Below are 18,186 nucleotides of genomic sequence, written 5' to 3' on the forward strand. Positions count from 1 at the left end.
CTCATAGTAAAATTCCCTAATGCTTGGGACAGTGAGGATTGCCAGAAGGCCCTTGGTGTTGTGGCTTTCTAACATTTGAGTTTTTTTGTACTTGGCTTATGCCTTGAACATACAATCATATCTTCTCAGAAAATCTGTATAATCCAATAATGAATGCCTTTAGTGAGAAGCTGGTGACCTATGAATAAACAAACAAAAATTCCTAATTTGTACTGGTTTCTCTCATTAGAAATTCATTTTTTCTAACAAGTCACATAATTTTTTTTAGCTGGTAAAAAAAAAGATATTTGAAAACAGGAACCTTCTCTGACCTGCTCTTTCTGTTTAAAGATTTGAGGTGCATCTTTTCCTTTCCTTAAACCAATCTCTGTGTGCCCAGCTTGAAATTAGGCACTAGCTTCTTTGTTATGAGGTTTATCTTGTTAATTGAAGCATTTTTCTTCCATCTGTGTTTAACTTCCTGCACAAGCACTAGTTATTGGTGTTACAAAGCCCTGTAGAAACAGTTCAGGAAGGTGCAATATTGAATTCCTTACTTGTCCCCACGTGGTAATGCTTTAGTAACTATATGTTCTGACCAGGAATCAGTAGTAGGGCAGTAATAACTCTTTTGGTCTTCTGTGGAATACATTCAAATGCAGTGGTAAGAGGACAGGGACAAAATTGTTTTAGTCTGTGAGTAAAGAAAGCTACCTGAAGGTGTTATATAATGAGATTATATGAAGACAAACATAAAACATAACAGCCAGTTAAGCATTCTTAGTAATAAAGCCTAAGTAGCACCTGATAAGAAGTGTAATATGATAGTTTTGTATAGATCATGCCACAGGGCTTGAGTTATCCTGCATTATCTATCCACTCTGACAATAAATATATTGTGTATATATAACATGGTTACTAGTAATTGGAATCAGGTGCAGTTGAAGGAATTGTACAATAGCTGAAAATAGAGGCTTTAAGTGAAGCAGTATCTTCCTGTGGAATGTGAGGTGTTTTAAAAGCAGATGTTTTCTATGTGGCTGCCTCTAGATGAGTCTGAATTAGTATGATTTTCATGTGGCAAGAAACCTTAGGTGCAAGTTGTAATTAGACTGATTTCTAAATTATTTTTAATAATATAATATATTAAGTATTCTGCATTTCTGTTGGTTTGAGGTAAGCCTCGTTATCCCCAGCGTAATACCTGTTTATCCCCAGAGACAGAGGGGTGACATAGTTAAAAAAAAAAAGCTTCTGGTTGAAAATGGGAAAAAACTTTCAAGAGGTCAGGTCTCATTTAAACATTAAAATAAGACGCCTGATCTTGCAGCAGCCTCTGGTAAGGAAATGTGTAAATGTTGAGACTTTGTGTAAATGTGTTGAAAATCTTCCTTCAGGTTCACAGTGGGAATACCAGGTGTTAAATACATTTGAACATCCGGCTAATTTCATGTGTTCAGCTGAGAGCTTCTGACAATTTGTGATTTCTGTCAGGATTCCTGATTTATCTCGTTGCAGAGCTGAAGGGGAGAGAGAAATTCAGAGTAATACTCCAATAATTTAAAGTAACTTTAGTAGGTGTTAATAAAGTTGCGTGGTATCTCAAGTATTCAGTGGCAACTGCTGAAAGAAAAACTGGAGAATGGAGATTTGCAGTGTTTTAATGCTACCCAGTTTATAGCACTGGATGGCCATGGGGGATTTGAGATCTGCAAGCAAAGTGGTTTTTATATCACGAATACTAGTGCTGAGTGAGGACAGGAACCTTTCCTTAGTAATGAGCAAAAATAATTTTGGCATTTGTTATGTCTTTCATGAGTGAGGAAAGGAGAAAGTGTTCCTTTTCAAGTTGATTTTAGAAAATGACATAGCAGCTTTAGACTGTTGCTAGGCTTGGGATATTTGCATAATCTTTGAATGCAGTTGTAAGTATGTGATACATTGCAGAGATCTTTCAATAGATCAACCCCTAAAGCTTGTCGATAAATAGATGCTATAAATACATCCTGAGTCACAACCAGATTCATAAACACTACAAGTCTTTCAGCAGTTGGCATAAATAAATGAATGCTGTTCAGATAAGTGGGCTCCTCCACCACGGCTGTGCTTCCCTGGCTCTGTGAAGCTTTCTGGTGTCTCCTCTGCCTTATGTAATATTGCTGTCCCCTTTGCTGGTAGAAGTAACAGCTGTGGGAGGGGGAAGATCATAGATGGGACCATAAGGATGAGTTTTAGGGCTGTGCATTTCTGGAGCTGCTTGTTGGAGTATGGAACTTGCTGTCTGTGCATGAGACAAGGGCGTAGCCTTTGTGAACTTAGCTTAAACCGTCTCTCATTCTGCTTCTGGTGACACAGCAGTCCCAATAGCATTATGTGTGCCCCAGAGTCTCCCATAAAGTCTGAGGATGTGAAGTGCTGCTTTGGAGAGATGTTTGGGGTTATTTGACTTTGTTATTTTCAAGTAGGCACTTTAGTGAGCCCAACGGCAGATTGGGAAGGAGATGATGCGTCAGTGTTTTGGTTTGCTTAAAATGTCTGTGTGAGTGGGAGTGTGCAGTGAGTGCACGTGCTCCTCATGTGCTGGGGAACAACAGGGATGTTTTGTAGGTAGTGCAGAAGCAGTGTTGAGGAGGCTTGGGCTGATGCTCATCCCTCTTGCTTTTGGTTTAAGGTGTGACACAAAAGGGAAGAGTTTAAGCCTCTCCCCAAAGGGAAGTTCCTCTATTTGTGCATGGATATCTTTAAATAGACAGGGAGGGCTGATGTGTTCCTTGGTTGTCAGTGCTGCTCTGGATCCAAATGTGCTCCTCAGTACCAAAGAATGGGAGGTTTTACCAGCTTATCTGGAATTGCTGTGTTTGACTGCTTTTGTAGATGGCAGAGGAGTGTTTTCCTTTGGTGCATGCTCCATCTGAGCCCAAGCCATACTGACATTGAAATAATACTCAGCATGTACAAGTAAAATAGTCCCAAAGGAGGCAACAAAGTCAGGCATCCGGGCAGAATGCTAACGAGGGTGTAAAAAATACTTGTGTCTCATTGATTTGTCATGAAAGGCAGGTGAAAAAAGCAGAGGGTGAGAGAGTGCAGCTCATTCTGTGTTGAAGGGCAAAAGAAAACATAATTATTGAAGAACTTACAAAGAATAGAGCTCAAATATGCAGTATTCAGAAAAGCAGTTGTTCTGTGAATAATTGAGATGGTTTGCCGTTAATTCTACCTCAGAACTAGTGTTGAAGGGGAAAAAGAAAAAAAAAGTCAAAGCTGATTCAGTTCCACCTAGTGCCTTAAAATAGTTTTTTGATGCCATTGTGATTAATGTGTAATTCTATAGAACCATGCACTATTCAAAATTACCAGAAATACTTAATCACATTTTTAATCATGCGAAACTACAATTCCAAGAGCAAGTCTTCACTAATGGAGTTACATATTGTTGAGAAAACAGAAGCACAGTTATTCTGCAGAATTTTTGTACAATTGAATTTCTATTTTAGCTGCTTATGGCTCTTTTTATTATTAATTAAGAAAACTAGAAAAAGTTTAAATTCTGGGATGTTGTACATCCTTAACCATTCACAATGCTAAATCATTTTTTAAAAAAAGCAAACTTTTAATGCCTACATTATGCATTCTTTCCTGGTGTGGTCTTCTAGATCCACCCAACTGCAAAACAAATAGCAAAAATCAGTTCTAAAGCAGAAGGCTGTTTGTGCTCTCAGAGACTCTTACCTTCTTAGGAGGAGCTAGAGAGCAGTGTCAGAGCTGTCTTTTGGAAAAACAAGGCCATCTCTTACCTGTCACTAGTGCTGTCAATTGATACGCTTTTATCAGTGGAGTGTGCTTTTTTGCTGATTTCATGGCAGTAGCTTCTCCACACAACATACAGCATGTTCAATGAAGATGAACCCAAAAACCTTACTTGGAAAACAACTGGTGTATTTGTTGACCACTTGATGGCATCACTCAGTTGTGCAGAAATGAAACTGTGTTGTCAGTAGAGCAGTGTTACTTGTGCTTGGTGTCTTATTTTGACCATCAAAGAGTGAGGGGAGTTATTAATACACTCCCATAAATTAAATGAAAGCCACAACTCTAGTTTTGATCATTGTTTTTATCTCTATTGTATATTACTTACCATTTTGGAATAATTTCTTTGCATAAATGCAAACAGAAGAGTGGTATAGACTGCTCCTCGTCCTGCTCCTGGGTAATTTTTCAATTAGTGGGTTAGTATTGACACAAAGAATGTTGTCCTGCACAGAAATGGCTTTTTGGTTTGTCTTGCCAGTGATAGTTCTTTACATCTCCAGTTGCTGCAGTTAATGTGAGTGCTAGGGAAGGGATTTTGGTTTGGGTGTTCATCATAGGTCCTATGAAATGACAGCATTTTGCAGCCTTTGCACCAAAAGCTGTCTGTGTGTGTGCCAGCCACCAATGACAGTGCACTGCAAATGCTGAGCCAAGGGGGTAATGGAGCAAACAAGGCACAGTGGCAATTATTTAGATGTAAAGGACACTTCTGGTAGTGCCAGGGGAGCTCTGAGAGTTTATACATGCTGAAAATTTGCCCCCAAGACAGTAGGTTGTAAAACAGAGTTGGAAGGAAGCTGAAGATCTAAAAAACCTTTCCTGGAGCAGTTGATGTCACTGAGCAGTGACAAGGCCCCTGTTAGTGCCCTGAGCCCGGAGGGATGGAGCCAGCTGCTGACCCCAGCATCTTTATTCCCTTATTCCTCCTCCTTGAATCATAGGAAAACAGTACAAAGACTGCCCAAAAATTGGGGGATGACCTTTAGAAGAAATTTTCCCAAGTTTTTTTGGTGAACATTTAAAAATCTTCATGGTTTCCTTGCTTTTGAGATGTTTTTCAGATGCTGCTTTGTCACAGGAATTCTGACATAGTGTTTATTTGAATTTTCATGTGCACACACTAATGTATGAATTTGCTGGTACACCTGTCCTGCCCTTCCTCAGAGAAGAGGAAGGAGGGAATATTTATTGTGCTCAAACATTTTATCCTAAAAATGGAGACCTCTAAGTTGAGGTACTTTGGGGTTTTGGTTCTCTTGAATTTACTTTATTTTAATCAAACCACTGAGGAAAAATTGTGAATTTTCTTTCTACTTTTAAGATGCATTTTGTTTTAATAATGGAGTAGTAAATATTCATCTTCACTACATGTAAGGTGATACAGCAATAAAAGTGCTACATAAAAGGTTTTTGCTGTCTACCTTTGTTATAATTTCTCCATATTATCAGTCACTATGTGACAAGTAACTATAGCTACATGTAGATTTCCTAATAAAAATAATAAATTCTTTGTTATTTGAAGAACCATAGTGTAAGTATAGAACATAAAGGTAAGTAAAAGCCTACAGAAATGAAACAAAGAAAAAGAAGTTTATTGCTGAGGAGCAAAAGGGAGAACAACTAAATAGCATGTCTTTAAGTGCAAATTATGCAAATTCATTATTGATTGCCTTCCTCAGTTAAGGAAAGAAGATGAAGAGTAAGAAACATCCTAAAATGTGAAGCAAGAATAAATTGCTCTTCAGAAAACCCCATTTAGTGAAGCATGAGGTTCAGTGAGTGCTTAGATAACCAATTTCAATGTTGTTTTTAATATAACAATAATAGGAGTGAATCTTTGTATAAATCAATATTTTTAATAGAAGTGTTCTCAGTGATTTAGATGAGATTATTCTATACTTTTTTCTGCCTGATCAGCTGGTTTTGCACAAACCCAATAAATTTTAAAGGCTTTTGGAGCCCTAAAGTGGAATAAAATGTAGATAGCTAATAGTCTTTTGCCATTTTTCTGGGCTACTGCATTGGCTGTGGGCCTGTGCCCTAATTTCATGGTAGTTTCTTATGTACTACAGCAGAAACAGGCAAGTTTTCCTTAGATATGTGCAAAACCCTTCTGTGGTTTGTGTTACTTTGGCTTTACCTGGATAGAATTGTATCCTTATCCTTCTGAGTGTGAAGTATTGCTTGGTAGATGCAGTCTTTTTCCTTGCATCATTTTCTCTGTCTCATTTCAGTACTCCAACAAACCTCCCAGAAGGACTTTTTCCATTTAATTTGAGAATATCTCTGTGGGCGTGTTTCCTGCAGACCCTACATCTTGATCTAAGACACAATTTTTCCAACAGATACATTTTTATCTCCTAACTCTTGGTTGTTCTAGTGTTTTACCCCAAAATTTTATGTCTATCTGTGTTTATCTTGAAATTGGCTAATTAACCAAAACGCTAATTAAATTTTATACCCATAAATAATACAATAGTTCATTTGTATATAGCACATGACATTCTGCATCTGCTTGCTAGTTCAGTTGGGATCTGCTAATTAAGCATTTTCAGCAGATACTACAGGCCTTGATAATCTCATGGAATATTAGAATTTAGGTTCCCAAGACCAGGTGTTTCCCCCCAGAATCTGCTGTGTTCTTCAGACTTTTAAAGATGAATAATGTGAAAAATTAGTTTTCTGTCAGATTGACTGAGGCAGTAGTACGGAGGCAAGCATGAGGTCCCTTGTCTCAGCAGGAAGGTGGCTTTCAAACCTAATCACAGACACTTAAGTGCCAACTTAGTTAATCACTTCATTGCAGAGTGATACAGCGTGTCTGAAGATATCTTCCTTCCTTTCAAAACCTTTCCAAGCAGAAAGGCAGCAGCCTCTCCATTTTCAAACAGGGATTTGTTTTTTGTTTTTTTTTTAATGCAAGTTATTTGTGATTTGGATGATTCTTCATTTGCAGTCAGTAAAGAGTTCCTAAGGATTAGTCAAAATGAAAAGGAAAGAAAAATATTCAACTAAAGACTTGAAGAGGATTTATTTAATATGAGAGGGTGTCCAGAGTGGGCAGGATGGTGATGCCCAGAAGTGAGAGACAGAAAGACAAGGAAGTTTGAAGAGGCAGTGTGAATGCCAGTAGGTGGGTATATTGTTAGAGCTGAAATTACACTGGCAGCTGCTCTGTTGATAATGGAGGAAACAAAGGATCAAGTTTCTACTCTTATACTAGGAAGTCACTGAAAGGGAGACTGAGATGGTCCTGTTGTCACATTGCCAGGAGCAAGATAACAGTTTCTCTTGGAGTATTTTAATCCCAAGTGGTTTGGAGAGAGAGGGATTTAATTACAGAGATCTGAGATAAAGCTCTTAATGCAAATATCCCCATGAAAATGGTGCCAAATCAGGATTTTTCCATCTGCACCTGTCTTCACAATTGGGGAGTACAGGAAGCAGTGGTAGGAATGCAAGACCTGAAGGATGATTGCAGCAAAGTAGAGGTCTTGCATTGTCTCATGTTCCATGAGGAGTGATGAGAATGGTCGTGTGGATAAGGCAAAATCTGAAAATTATTAGTTCCTTTTTCAGGCTCAAGTGTGGTCTTAATGGAGTTAGAGTTGTGGTCTGGAGTTACAGATGTGGGTCACAAAATGAGAGAGTTTTGTATATATTGATATGATGTGAAAAGAAAATGAGAGACAATAGATGGAAAAGAAAGCAGTGTCTTGTGAAATACTGCGATGGAAATAACAGTTCAAGATTGAAAGTCAGTCAAGCAGATCTGTAAAAGGAAGTCTGCAAACAGATTTCAAAAGAATAGTTTAGGAGAGATACTTCACCAAGACAGTGACAAACAGGATTATTCAATAGTTTGGGAAACTTCAATGCAATCCAAGAACAAGCTTGAGAGATGGTCTGTTAATGGACACCAATACATGGTGAACCAACACCATGACATGATTTAATTGGCTTAAACACATTAATGAAGATCCTTCAGGCATGATAATGTTCATGTTTTCATTGTGTTATACAAACCATATAGTAAGAAATGTGCAGTCTGATGTTAGTGTCTTCCTAAAATGAAGTTTGATGGTGATAAAGTAATTCTCAGCACAGTAAATTAATATCTATATCTGTTTAAATAGCAGTCAAATGTGGGGCAGGATTACCAGAACATTTCTGTCCTTTCATCTGTGGAACAAATACTTTCAAGGCCTTATTTCTTAAAACCTATCTAAGTAAAGATATCTGCAGCATAAATAAATACTGGGGGTATTTTAGTCAGAAGACTATTAAATGTGTATTACCGTAACTATAGTAGTTGAAGATCACTGAAGTTCTCAAGGTGTTTTGATTCCCCTTTCCCTTATGTTGGTAGTTTGATATGGACCAAAGCATTTCAAATAAAATGTATTCAGCTTGTAAGAATGTCAAGATCAGGGTTATGAAATTTTTATGCAAAAATTGCAGGTTCTTTTGAATGCTTATGAAGCTGCAGCTGATAGACAGAATTAGCCATTTACTCAGTCACAGAGTCAAGGATATTTGATTGTTGCTGCAAATCCATAGCTATTGTGAAGCTAAACAGAAAATTGCATCACTTTTCTGTGCAAGAAATTGTAGGAATGTGGGGGAAATACTAAAAAAAAATAGTGGTCCACCAGAATTTTCTCCCAAGATTGTGTAATCCTTGAATGTTCCCTTGCTAAGGAATTTTGAGATGCTTTAAGATCTAATGAGTTTTTTAATGGAGTCTGTTATGTTGTTGTTCCCCATTGTGTTACTCATGTAAAAAGTAATACTTTCCTTCTTTATGTCCTCAAAGCTTATTCTCACCCTTCAGTGCAATAATTGTGGAGAGGTTGAACTTCTTGGAATCCATTGTATTTTTGTATAACAAAAAAGATTCCTCTATTAGGAATGACATGTTCTGTTTCACATTCTGTAATTTGACTAAAGAAAGCAATTCAGAAAACATGAAACTTTTTTTTTCTTCTTTAGTCATTCCAGTTTTTATTGCCTGCTATCTCAAAGGCAAGAGGAGCACACATGTACTAAGTAGCATATGCTTTCAGGCAGAACATAATCAATTGACAAAAATATCAGAATGTGGAAACATATTGACTAATTCTTCAATCTAATCCGTGTACACAAGCTACAAAACACTGGGAAAATGCCTCAGCTGTAATGGTCTTTGCTGAGCTATTTCAGCTGTGTTTGGTGGGCTGTGCTGGGAGATAAGGGGGCCCATTTGCTGTGATCTGTTGCCTCTCTGGTCTCTCTGCTTTAATAAGCAGCAGCTTTTGGTTAGCGTCAGCCACTGAATGAAGGTCTTTCTTGGTATATAACTGGTGATCAGCTCTGAATTTTACAAATAAGTGACTCTCCAATGCAGCCTCCCATCAGAAGGGGCTTTGTTTTTTGTCTCCTTCTGTCTGGTTTGCAAGTAAATTGTTCCTGCTACAGCCCCGTGTGGCTTGATGCTCTCACCCTTGGTGACAGCAAAGCTTGCTGGCTGGTGATCTCTGCAGGGTTTATGGCTCAGCTCTGCTGTTCTCTCCCTCTGTTCTCACTTCTCTGTTCCCTCCCCTACTGTGACTAAATAAATTACCTGTATGACATGTTCGGTTTTCTCTGGCAAGAAGCCTGGGAAATCAAATCTGTTCCCGAACCTGGGTCTCCCATTTGGCAAATATAATGCCTCCCTGCTGTTAAATCAGGTCAGCTCTCAGGAAAAACAAAGAACAATTTCATATAGCTATAATCAACACAGCGTAAATTTAGATAATGCAGCTGACATATGTTTATTGTAAAGACCATCAAGGAAATAATTTTAAAAGCTCTTAATCTTTGTTGCATCAGGATACATGGTGAACATTCTGTGCACAGAGAAAATCAAACAGTTTTTTTCTGTTATCCCATATCAAAGTGAAATGTATCTATTTTCTGTCTGGTCTGAGAAGATTTTTGGTGGAGTGTTTCATTGGTTGTGTGAGAAACAGTTGTGTATTTAATTATGTAGATTGATGTAATTAATATTAATTAATACTTAACTATTAATTATTCATAGTCTACTTCCTTTGACTTTCTGGCCTTTGAAAGTGGAGATATAAATGTTTTGAGGAGGATAAATAAATGCTTTTAATAGATTGTATTATTTTTTCTGCTTTTCCACTGGAGATGAGGCTGCAGGTCACCTGTGGCTGTGTGGCTGCAGTCCCACAGGCTGTGCAGTCTCCTTGCAAGGGGAAGCACCAGCATGGGCAGCCTCCCTTCTCCAGCTGGAAGCTGAATTTCCTGCTCAGCTCTCTGGGTGTCCCAGGGGGCTCTGAATTGCACCCCAGAGGTTCTTTGTTCATGCACTGTTAAGGAGTTCCTGCAGACTGCCCAGGGCTGTGGAGCATCTCTAGTCTCCCCCTGTCCAGCTTTGCTGTGCTGGGGGAGCAGAGCAAGGGTTTGCTGTGGGCAGGCTGTGCTTGTGCTTGTTGGGGTCTGAAACAGTGCAGAACCACTGAGCTTGCCCCCAGCCCTCTTCAAAAGTGGAGCAGGCAGTTCCTAGTGCCCCCGGGGCACCCTCAGGGCTAGTGCTAGCCTAAACTATGAGGGTCTCCTGTGCTGAGCTCCCAGGGCCAATTGTGCTGCCATTTATTCACTAGAGTTAGTAAAAACCAGGATCCCTGGCTGCCTTACACTCTTACACAGTCTTCTCACCGCTACTGACTGAATTGCTGCTGAGGGCCCTGGCTCGAAATGTTTTCTAACTGCAGCTGAATATCAGGTTGCTTGGTCTGGAGAGGTCCAGCAAGAACATGACATGTATGGTGGCCTGAGCAGCAGAGCAGACTGTCCAGGCCTCTCTGTGGTCTGGTTTTCAAACTCAGCATGAGAATAATGGTTCATTCCCAAAACCAGATGGGGTCAAATGTATATGCTGTGTTTTCAAATGATATGTACTTTTCCAGATCTTTTTAAGGACAGCTACAGTGTTGCTAATGATTGTTTAGTCATTCATGGGTTGTCTTGGTTCTAAAGAATGCCTTTGTTTTTTCAGTGCTCTGAGACACACAGTGAATGTTTTTCATCAATTTAAAAATTCCTTCAAAGCTCTGCTGTATGAGGCAAGTCCTTGGAAGCGAAATGGCTCTTTATTGTCCAAAATCTTCATCCAGTGTATCCAACAAGGATTAAGGTGTTAAAGCAGTGAAGTGAGTTGTAAAAAATGGGAATTCAGTTCCTGCATGCACCAGGACCGACCTGAAGCAAGGGCTATCATCTCCATCCACATCAGCTGTGTCTCAGGGACTGGCAGTAGTTATGTTATCTGTCCTCAACTTTGGCATACCAGGACAGATTGCAGATACTGTCTCCTACTCTAAAAGTACAGGCCCTAACTCTGAAAGGCTTCAGCTGATAGCGCGATAGAAATAATTTCAGCTCTGTGTTGATGGCAAGGGCAAAACCTTCCTCGTTCCCTTCTTAGCATCGAGGTTGGCCAAAGGAATTGCTGAGCTCATTCAAACCCTGCTTTGCGTGTTCTCTTCTCCAGCCTGCGACCTGATGACCCTGGGCATCTTGGCGCTGGTGACGTCGACGGGCTGCGCGTCGGCCAACGCGCTGCAGTCGCTGACGGACGCCATGCACATCCCGCACCTGTTTGTGCAGCGCAGCACGGGCGGCTCCCCGCGCACGGCCTGCCAGCTCAACCCCAGCCTGGAGGACGAGGAGTACACGCTGGCCGCGCGCCCGCCCGTGCGCCTCAACGACGTCATGCTCAAGCTGGTCACCGAGCTGCGCTGGCAGAAGTTCATCGTCTTCTACGACAGCGACTACGGTAAGGACAGCGCTCCAGGCACCGGCACGCTGGGCTCTTCTCAGCTGGGAGGTGGGGAGGGAATGGAAAGGGAAGGGTGGAATAGATGCTGGGGTTTTCACTGACAAAGTGTTTCGAGTGGATGCCGGTCTTTGCCTTGAAGGAAAGGTTGCTGTGAAGGCGAGTTCCTAGAGAAGGAGCAAAGTTGCTTAGCAACACCTACCCAGACAGACCAAGTTTGGATCTTCTCACCCTTTTTCAGTAAAATATTAATCAAGTGTTGACATTGATCAGCAGGGGTCACACAGATGTGCAAGGAAGTTCAGCATGGTCTCTACTTGTTCCAGAAAATGCTTTCTATCAAAACTGAGTACTGTTCTCTTTACAAATATTTTTCGCTATAACTATTACTTTTTCTACATGCTTCCACACACTATCCTGTATCTGGACTAAATTTCGCAGTGATATTCCTGGCTTTAAACTGAAAAGTAGAGTTAGCATTTTCTCTAAATCTCCTTCATTTCCTTCAGCACAATTCTTCCTTTGAGCTGAAACTCGAAGAAAAGGAGTCTCTGCCCTGGTACCTTATGATAGGCATAAAATATAATAAAACCCCAAATCTCTCATCGTGCCAGCCTCTCAAAAGGAAAAGGAACTGTGTATAATTTTTTTTTTGTATCCCCTCCCACCCCTGCTCAACTGATATGAACGCTGTTCCATATGTTTAGCTTGTGGTATATTCAGCAATCCTGTCTTAGGATACAGGATCTGTAATGGGGAAAATAAACCTTGTATGGTGTTTTTTAAAACCATGCTAACATTTTTGCTTTAAAATGTGATGCAAAATCTTTTGACATGGTGATTTAACATGAACAGAATATAAAAAAATCAAACTTTAGGTTAAATCACAGAAGGAAAAAACAATCTTATGTATGTCTATGCATATATAATTTAGCTTTTCTACATCTTCCACCAGTGCAAAATAAATCTTTATTTGCATTCTCCCTTTATACTATCAGATTTTCAGTGGCAAGTGAGAGAGAAATAGCATCTTTGGTTTTGAAGTTTGGTTAGTTAGTTTTGGGTGCTAGTTTTGGTTAATCCTGAGTCTTGGGTGCAGATTTCTCTTCTCAGTTGCTACATAGTTATTTGCTGTTTCTTTAGCAGGAACATTGAGGGTGGTGAGGATGGGTTTAAGTAGGAAATCAACTGAGACTGTAACATATTTTAACAACATGGAATTGTTTTAAGCATGAGGAGACTTCCATGATGCTTGTAGAGATAATCTTTAGGCTCAAAAACTCTAGCAACCCAGGAAATCAACTGTCCTATAATTACTGTCCTCTGTAATGCTTGACCAGTGAATGCTTTGAAAGCAAAAGTCACAAGGTTTGTGGTAAGTGTTCTTTTGGTGGCCTTGTGGTAGTGATAAGCATGTTGCTCTTTAGCAGAGGATTGGCTTTAAAGAGCTGAAATTATTCTAACAGTTAATTTCAAGAATGAAAGGGGAAGTAATAATCGTATTAGGACGTCTTAGAAATACTGCAGGTGCTCAATGTGCAAACTGCTATTTTCCCTACTGGCTTCTCTGCTTACTGAACTATTATTCCACTAACTGCACCCTTATTCCAGTGATGCATCTGTGTTTCTTTGTCTTTTTCTTCTTTTTTTTTTTTTTTGTTGCAAAGGCTTAACATCTCAGTAGCAAATCCTGAAACCCTTAATTCACGTACCTCTAAATTCAGTTATGATCAGATTGATCTTTTCTATTTGGCACAGGCGGTATCAGTAAGACATTAAGGTTATGGAAAACTCCCACAGGCATTCTTCCCCTTCCAGTGGGGAGTGTGGTGTGCATTGCAGCTGCTCTTTCCTCTCCTTCTCCTCATGGGTGTGACATTCATCTTAGGCTAATTCCAGTAGAATAATTTTATTTGTAAGAATTTGGTGGGAGGGGTTTCCATAAAGTTCCAGGTTAACCTTGCCAGATCTGAGCGTGGATTGGTGAACAGAGGATAAATAACCAATCCACCTCCCAGGGTATTGCATGCTGAGCTCCAAAACAGATGCCTGGCTCCAGGGGCATGGCCCTTTCCTCAGCACTGAGTTTCCACAGAGCCCCGCTCCTGCTTATCCAGCAGCACCTCCCTGCCCATGGGGCAGGAGTTCCCTGCAGGCCATGATGAGGGAGATCACATATTTGTGACTACAGAGAGTTTCCAGCACTGAGCTTTGGTTGGGTTTTCTATAATAAGTGGTCCTTCTCTAGCTGGCCTCTGAAAGTTGTACCGTTCCTTTGATTAGTGTTTTAATTTGTTCATTTGCTGCTCTCTAAAGGCCCTTGGTGTCCTCCTTGTGGAAACTGTCAGGTTTTCTGAAGACTAAATAGCATTGCACAATTTAAAGAACGTCCCACACTGTATTATGTTGAAGCTGAAAATTATTTATTAAAGTTATTACTTGTCCCTTCTTTGACATACATCTGGAATTATAATTTCTGTGGAAAAGTAATGGACTTGGCTGTTAGAAACACAGAGTAGTTTCTGAACAGCCTAACAAGCCCCTAGTATTCTTGTGGTTACAATGAAATATGCATTTTTTTCACACAAACGACAGATAAAATGTGTGCACAACTTCAGTGAAAGGACATAGTTCTTTACAGTAAAATGCTTTAAAGTCTACAACTAGAAATTGAGAGATTCCTGCTGAGCTGTACCAATAGGGGAAAAATTGGTTTATAATTGTCCATTCAGTTTCCCTGTATTTATACAAGAAAAGATAGAAGGTAATACTGATATTGTATCCTTATGATTAGCCCTTGTTTTTGCACTTCCCTCATTTATGCCTTGTGCATGGTTTCAGAAGATGCACAGGATCCTGCTCCCCATTGATCGCGCTGGGAGGCTGCAGTTGCTGAGACTGACATTCATTTCTTGGTGAAGAAAACCAACTGCCCCTAAGTTGGCCAATGTCTCTCATATGGTGCTCTGTGGAACCAGGTCCACCCAGCTGTAAAAGAATTTGCAACAGAATTCTGATCTGTTTTGTCATCCTGAGGAGGTTCAGTTGTGCTGATGTGTTTTGAATTATGTTTTCCTCTACAAGAGCATCTTTTGTGCCTCCATATATATTGCAACAATTTGCACAGGCCTGCTGGGAGGTTTAATATTTTATTTTGCTGACCTTCTGGATGTAAAGGTATCAGTAATCAAACTTTCCTGACAGAAAAATTGGTAGTGGGGCAAGTTTCATAAAGAATCATACCAAGCTGTAAAATGACTATCAGTTAAAAGCAGTGGGTGCCACCCACCAGAAGATGAGGTTGGGAAATAAACAGTTGAAACTGTGCTTCTAGGGTGAGCAAATAAGCAGATGTGTGGTGACAGGATGGATTTGAGAAGAGTTTTGGAGGCTGGATGTGAAATGAAAACAATGAGGCATATTAAATCATATTTCTGAAGAGAAATGTGAGTAACAGCAATGTTTTCACTAGATTAACCTTACTGCTGAAAAACTCTTTTTATCTCTATAGTTAGATTAGGTCTCTGCTTTCCTTCATACATGTCTGCGTATCTGTATTACAAAATCTGACTTAAAATAGGGGCTTTTTATGATTTCACTTTGTCAATGAAAGTGGTATTAGACCTGTGAAAAGTAGCTGCAATAGTTTATTCTTAAGTTTTGGTGTCAGTAAGTGAGTGTTGTTTGCTGAAGTGTTGTATAAAAGTTTTACAGAAGAAACTTTTGAGGATCATTTGACCTCCCAAACCAAGCTATGAAACTTGGTTCCTACAGGAGAAAAACCCCAAGGCCACAGTTTATTGATTTTTGATTTTTTTTTTTTCCCCCAAGATTAGAGGTCTGTTCTTTTTCATTGATGCTGCATTAACTTTGAATGCTACTTGATTCATCTTGCTATGTGGAAGGAACTTAATTTTTGATATGACTGGTTTTGTGGGAAGTTGTGTTTCCCACAGCAATTACGTGGCAGTTTGATTTCTGAGTCCTGCCTGTCAAGGGCCTCATCCATGATTGTAATTTACAGGAATTGTTCTGTTAATAGTTTTACAGCAAGATATATTGGTCATGTAATGGTCTTTCTTTTGTCAAGATTCCTTTGTGCAGGCTGCTAGCTTGCATATATTTAATTTCAGAGGAATGTAATGAAAATTGAAGAATGCATGCATTTGCACAGTCCACGTGGGGCACTGCAAATCCCTTGTGATGTGAAACATTGACTGTCACAACAAAAAAGAAGCAATACAGAACATTTGCATATGAGCTACTTTCACCTTACCTGCTTTAAGTTTTCTTTTATCCTTGTTTGTTTATAACTTCTGCTTTCTGTGGCATGATTTCAGCTGCCAGACAACCAGTTGTGCATCACTGGGGCTGCCGTATTTCCAGTGAGCATGCCTTGCTTAACATCAATACAGCAATGTGACACCTGAGGTGTTGAGCCACCGGTACCTGTGTTGGTAGGTGCCTCTTCAGCAAATCTGACACTGCCAGGAAGTGTCTGACTTGTCCTGCATGAGCTGTGCTGATAAGAGTGTGCATGTGTTATTAAAAATACCTGGTTTTCTTCCAAATGGTTGATGCATCCCAGCTGGAACTGTTGTGGAGAAGCTTGAATTGAGATTGCTGTTTAACAGTAAGATATATGGATTTTAGGCAGCCAGCTGCAGAGAAATTTAACTTCTTTATGCTCATCAGTCTGCAACAGCAATCACAGGGAGGGAATCCTCAGCTACCTCTACATTGATGCTGCTGTATGAGGTAATAAAGGGCAGGGATGGACTGGGGCTAAGCACCTTTTAACCCAGCAAGGAACAGAATTGCCTGAGTATTTATTCTACACAATTTCTGCAGTACCTAGTTACTCAGGCATAACTGCACACTGGATGTCTAGTTTCCAGAGTTGTTTAAAATCTACCTGGAAAAATGAAGACCTTCCTGTAAAAAGTGTTTGTCTTTTAATGTATGATCATCATTGCAGCTGCAGAGAATGCCAGGAAAGAAAGAATTCAGCCAAGTTCTCCAGGTCCAACAGGGAGTTTGTAATACCATGGGGTAGAGAAAAAAATTTGACCTTTTGACTCTTACATTGAATTTGATCTGGAAGCTATTGAAGAAATGGAATTGTGTTATCCTTGAATCACTTTTCTGACTGTAGCAGCACTTAAAGTAATTGGTCTGCTTAAATTAAGCATGGATTTTTGTCATTTGTGATGGTATTTCTTTTTATTTAGTAATGCATCACAGTATATAACACCAAATGTAATTAAAGAAAGTCAATTTCACTTCCAATTATTACTTATACGTTACTTTTAGTACTTTGATTTTTAAGGTATGTGAGTGTGTGTGCTAATAGCAGCAGTGAGATTTCCCCCTCTCTAATCCCTGTAATTCCTAGCAAGGTATGGGAGCATGGGCAGTGGTTGTTTCCCATAAAACATATGAAATGCTTCCAGGACAATGCCTGATGTGATATACAAATGATCCTGAAGTTATGGTGCAGCCTTTATTCTCAATGTGTAATATCACAGCTTTCCTGTAAACTTCAGTGTTAGCAAAGACCAGTCAGAGGTCTCTAGACCAAGAGTTTGGGCAGTTTCAGGCATCTTGTGTCACTCAGAAATTCAAGGCAAGTTCAGGAAATAATTCTGAACTTTCAAATAGTTTGAAAATGTTTTGCAAAGAGATGATGTGTGTTATTTTAAAAAATTCCAAACCCCCTGGACCAACACTTTCAGAACAGGAGGTTTGCACTCTGTATTCAAAATAGATATTTTAAAAATCACTTAATCTTAAAAGGCTTGAGAAATCTCTATCTGGGTGGATGCTCATGAGAAAGGGTAATGAAAGATGTTATTAGAAGCAGTTTTCAACCAGTTTTCAGCTCAGTCATCTGGCCAAAAGTGATTATTAATCTATTCCTGAAAGCTCTTGTTGTTCATTCTTTAATGTCTATTTTTAAACTCATTTCATTTTAGTGACCAGTCTTCAGGCTCAGCTTTGTAGAAACTGGGGCCTATTGGTGGTTCTGTTTTCCTCTCTTTATATTCTGAAACAGAATAATACAGCACACACTGTCTAAAGAAAGGGCAACTTCAGCAGCCTGGAACCAGAGAGTGCAAATTAATTAGTTTTGGACAGAGAGGTCTTTGGGAAGTGTAGATGTCATCTGTGGAAAGCCTAAGTTCTTGACTTTCTTTCCCTGACTGAAGGTAGATAGAATCTCTTGAGTTTAGACCGATGGCATGAAGTCAGCAGTTGGTTCAGGGGTGTGAAAAAGACAAGGAGAAATGTAAGGATGATTTGGTGTACTTGAGCAGGGAATGTGAGGACCCCATTCCAGAAAGGGAGTCTCTTTAATTGAGATTTGTTAGGGACTGAATGCTTACACGTCCACTTGGAAATTGTTGAATGAAAGCATAGCTGGACATTGAACAGAAAGGTTGAAGTTTGTCTTGGAGGATGTATGCAGGGCTTCAGGCAGTGACATAATTCTGAGAAAATATATTCAGATATCTCAATTTGCAATGAGCTTTGAATAAGTTCCCAATCCCCACTGGCTTTCATGCAAACAG

The 18,186-nt window shown here is 39.6% G+C and overlaps 1 protein-coding gene across 1 annotated transcript in view; it reads left to right on the forward strand.

Moving 5' to 3' along the window:
• GRID1 (glutamate ionotropic receptor delta type subunit 1) overlaps positions 1-18,186 on the forward strand; it is a 480,002-nt gene that overhangs the window by 182,124 nt on the left and 279,692 nt on the right. Inside the window, exon 3 of the mRNA XM_059477042.1 lies at positions 11,330-11,614. Within this exon, the coding sequence (XP_059333025.1) occupies positions 11,330-11,614 (285 nt within the window). The remainder of the gene's footprint in view (positions 1-11,329; positions 11,615-18,186) is intronic.

Source organism: Ammospiza nelsoni, chromosome 8 (assembly GCF_027579445.1).
Source record: "Ammospiza nelsoni isolate bAmmNel1 chromosome 8, bAmmNel1.pri, whole genome shotgun sequence".
Lineage (NCBI taxonomy): Eukaryota > Metazoa > Chordata > Aves > Passeriformes > Passerellidae > Ammospiza > Ammospiza nelsoni.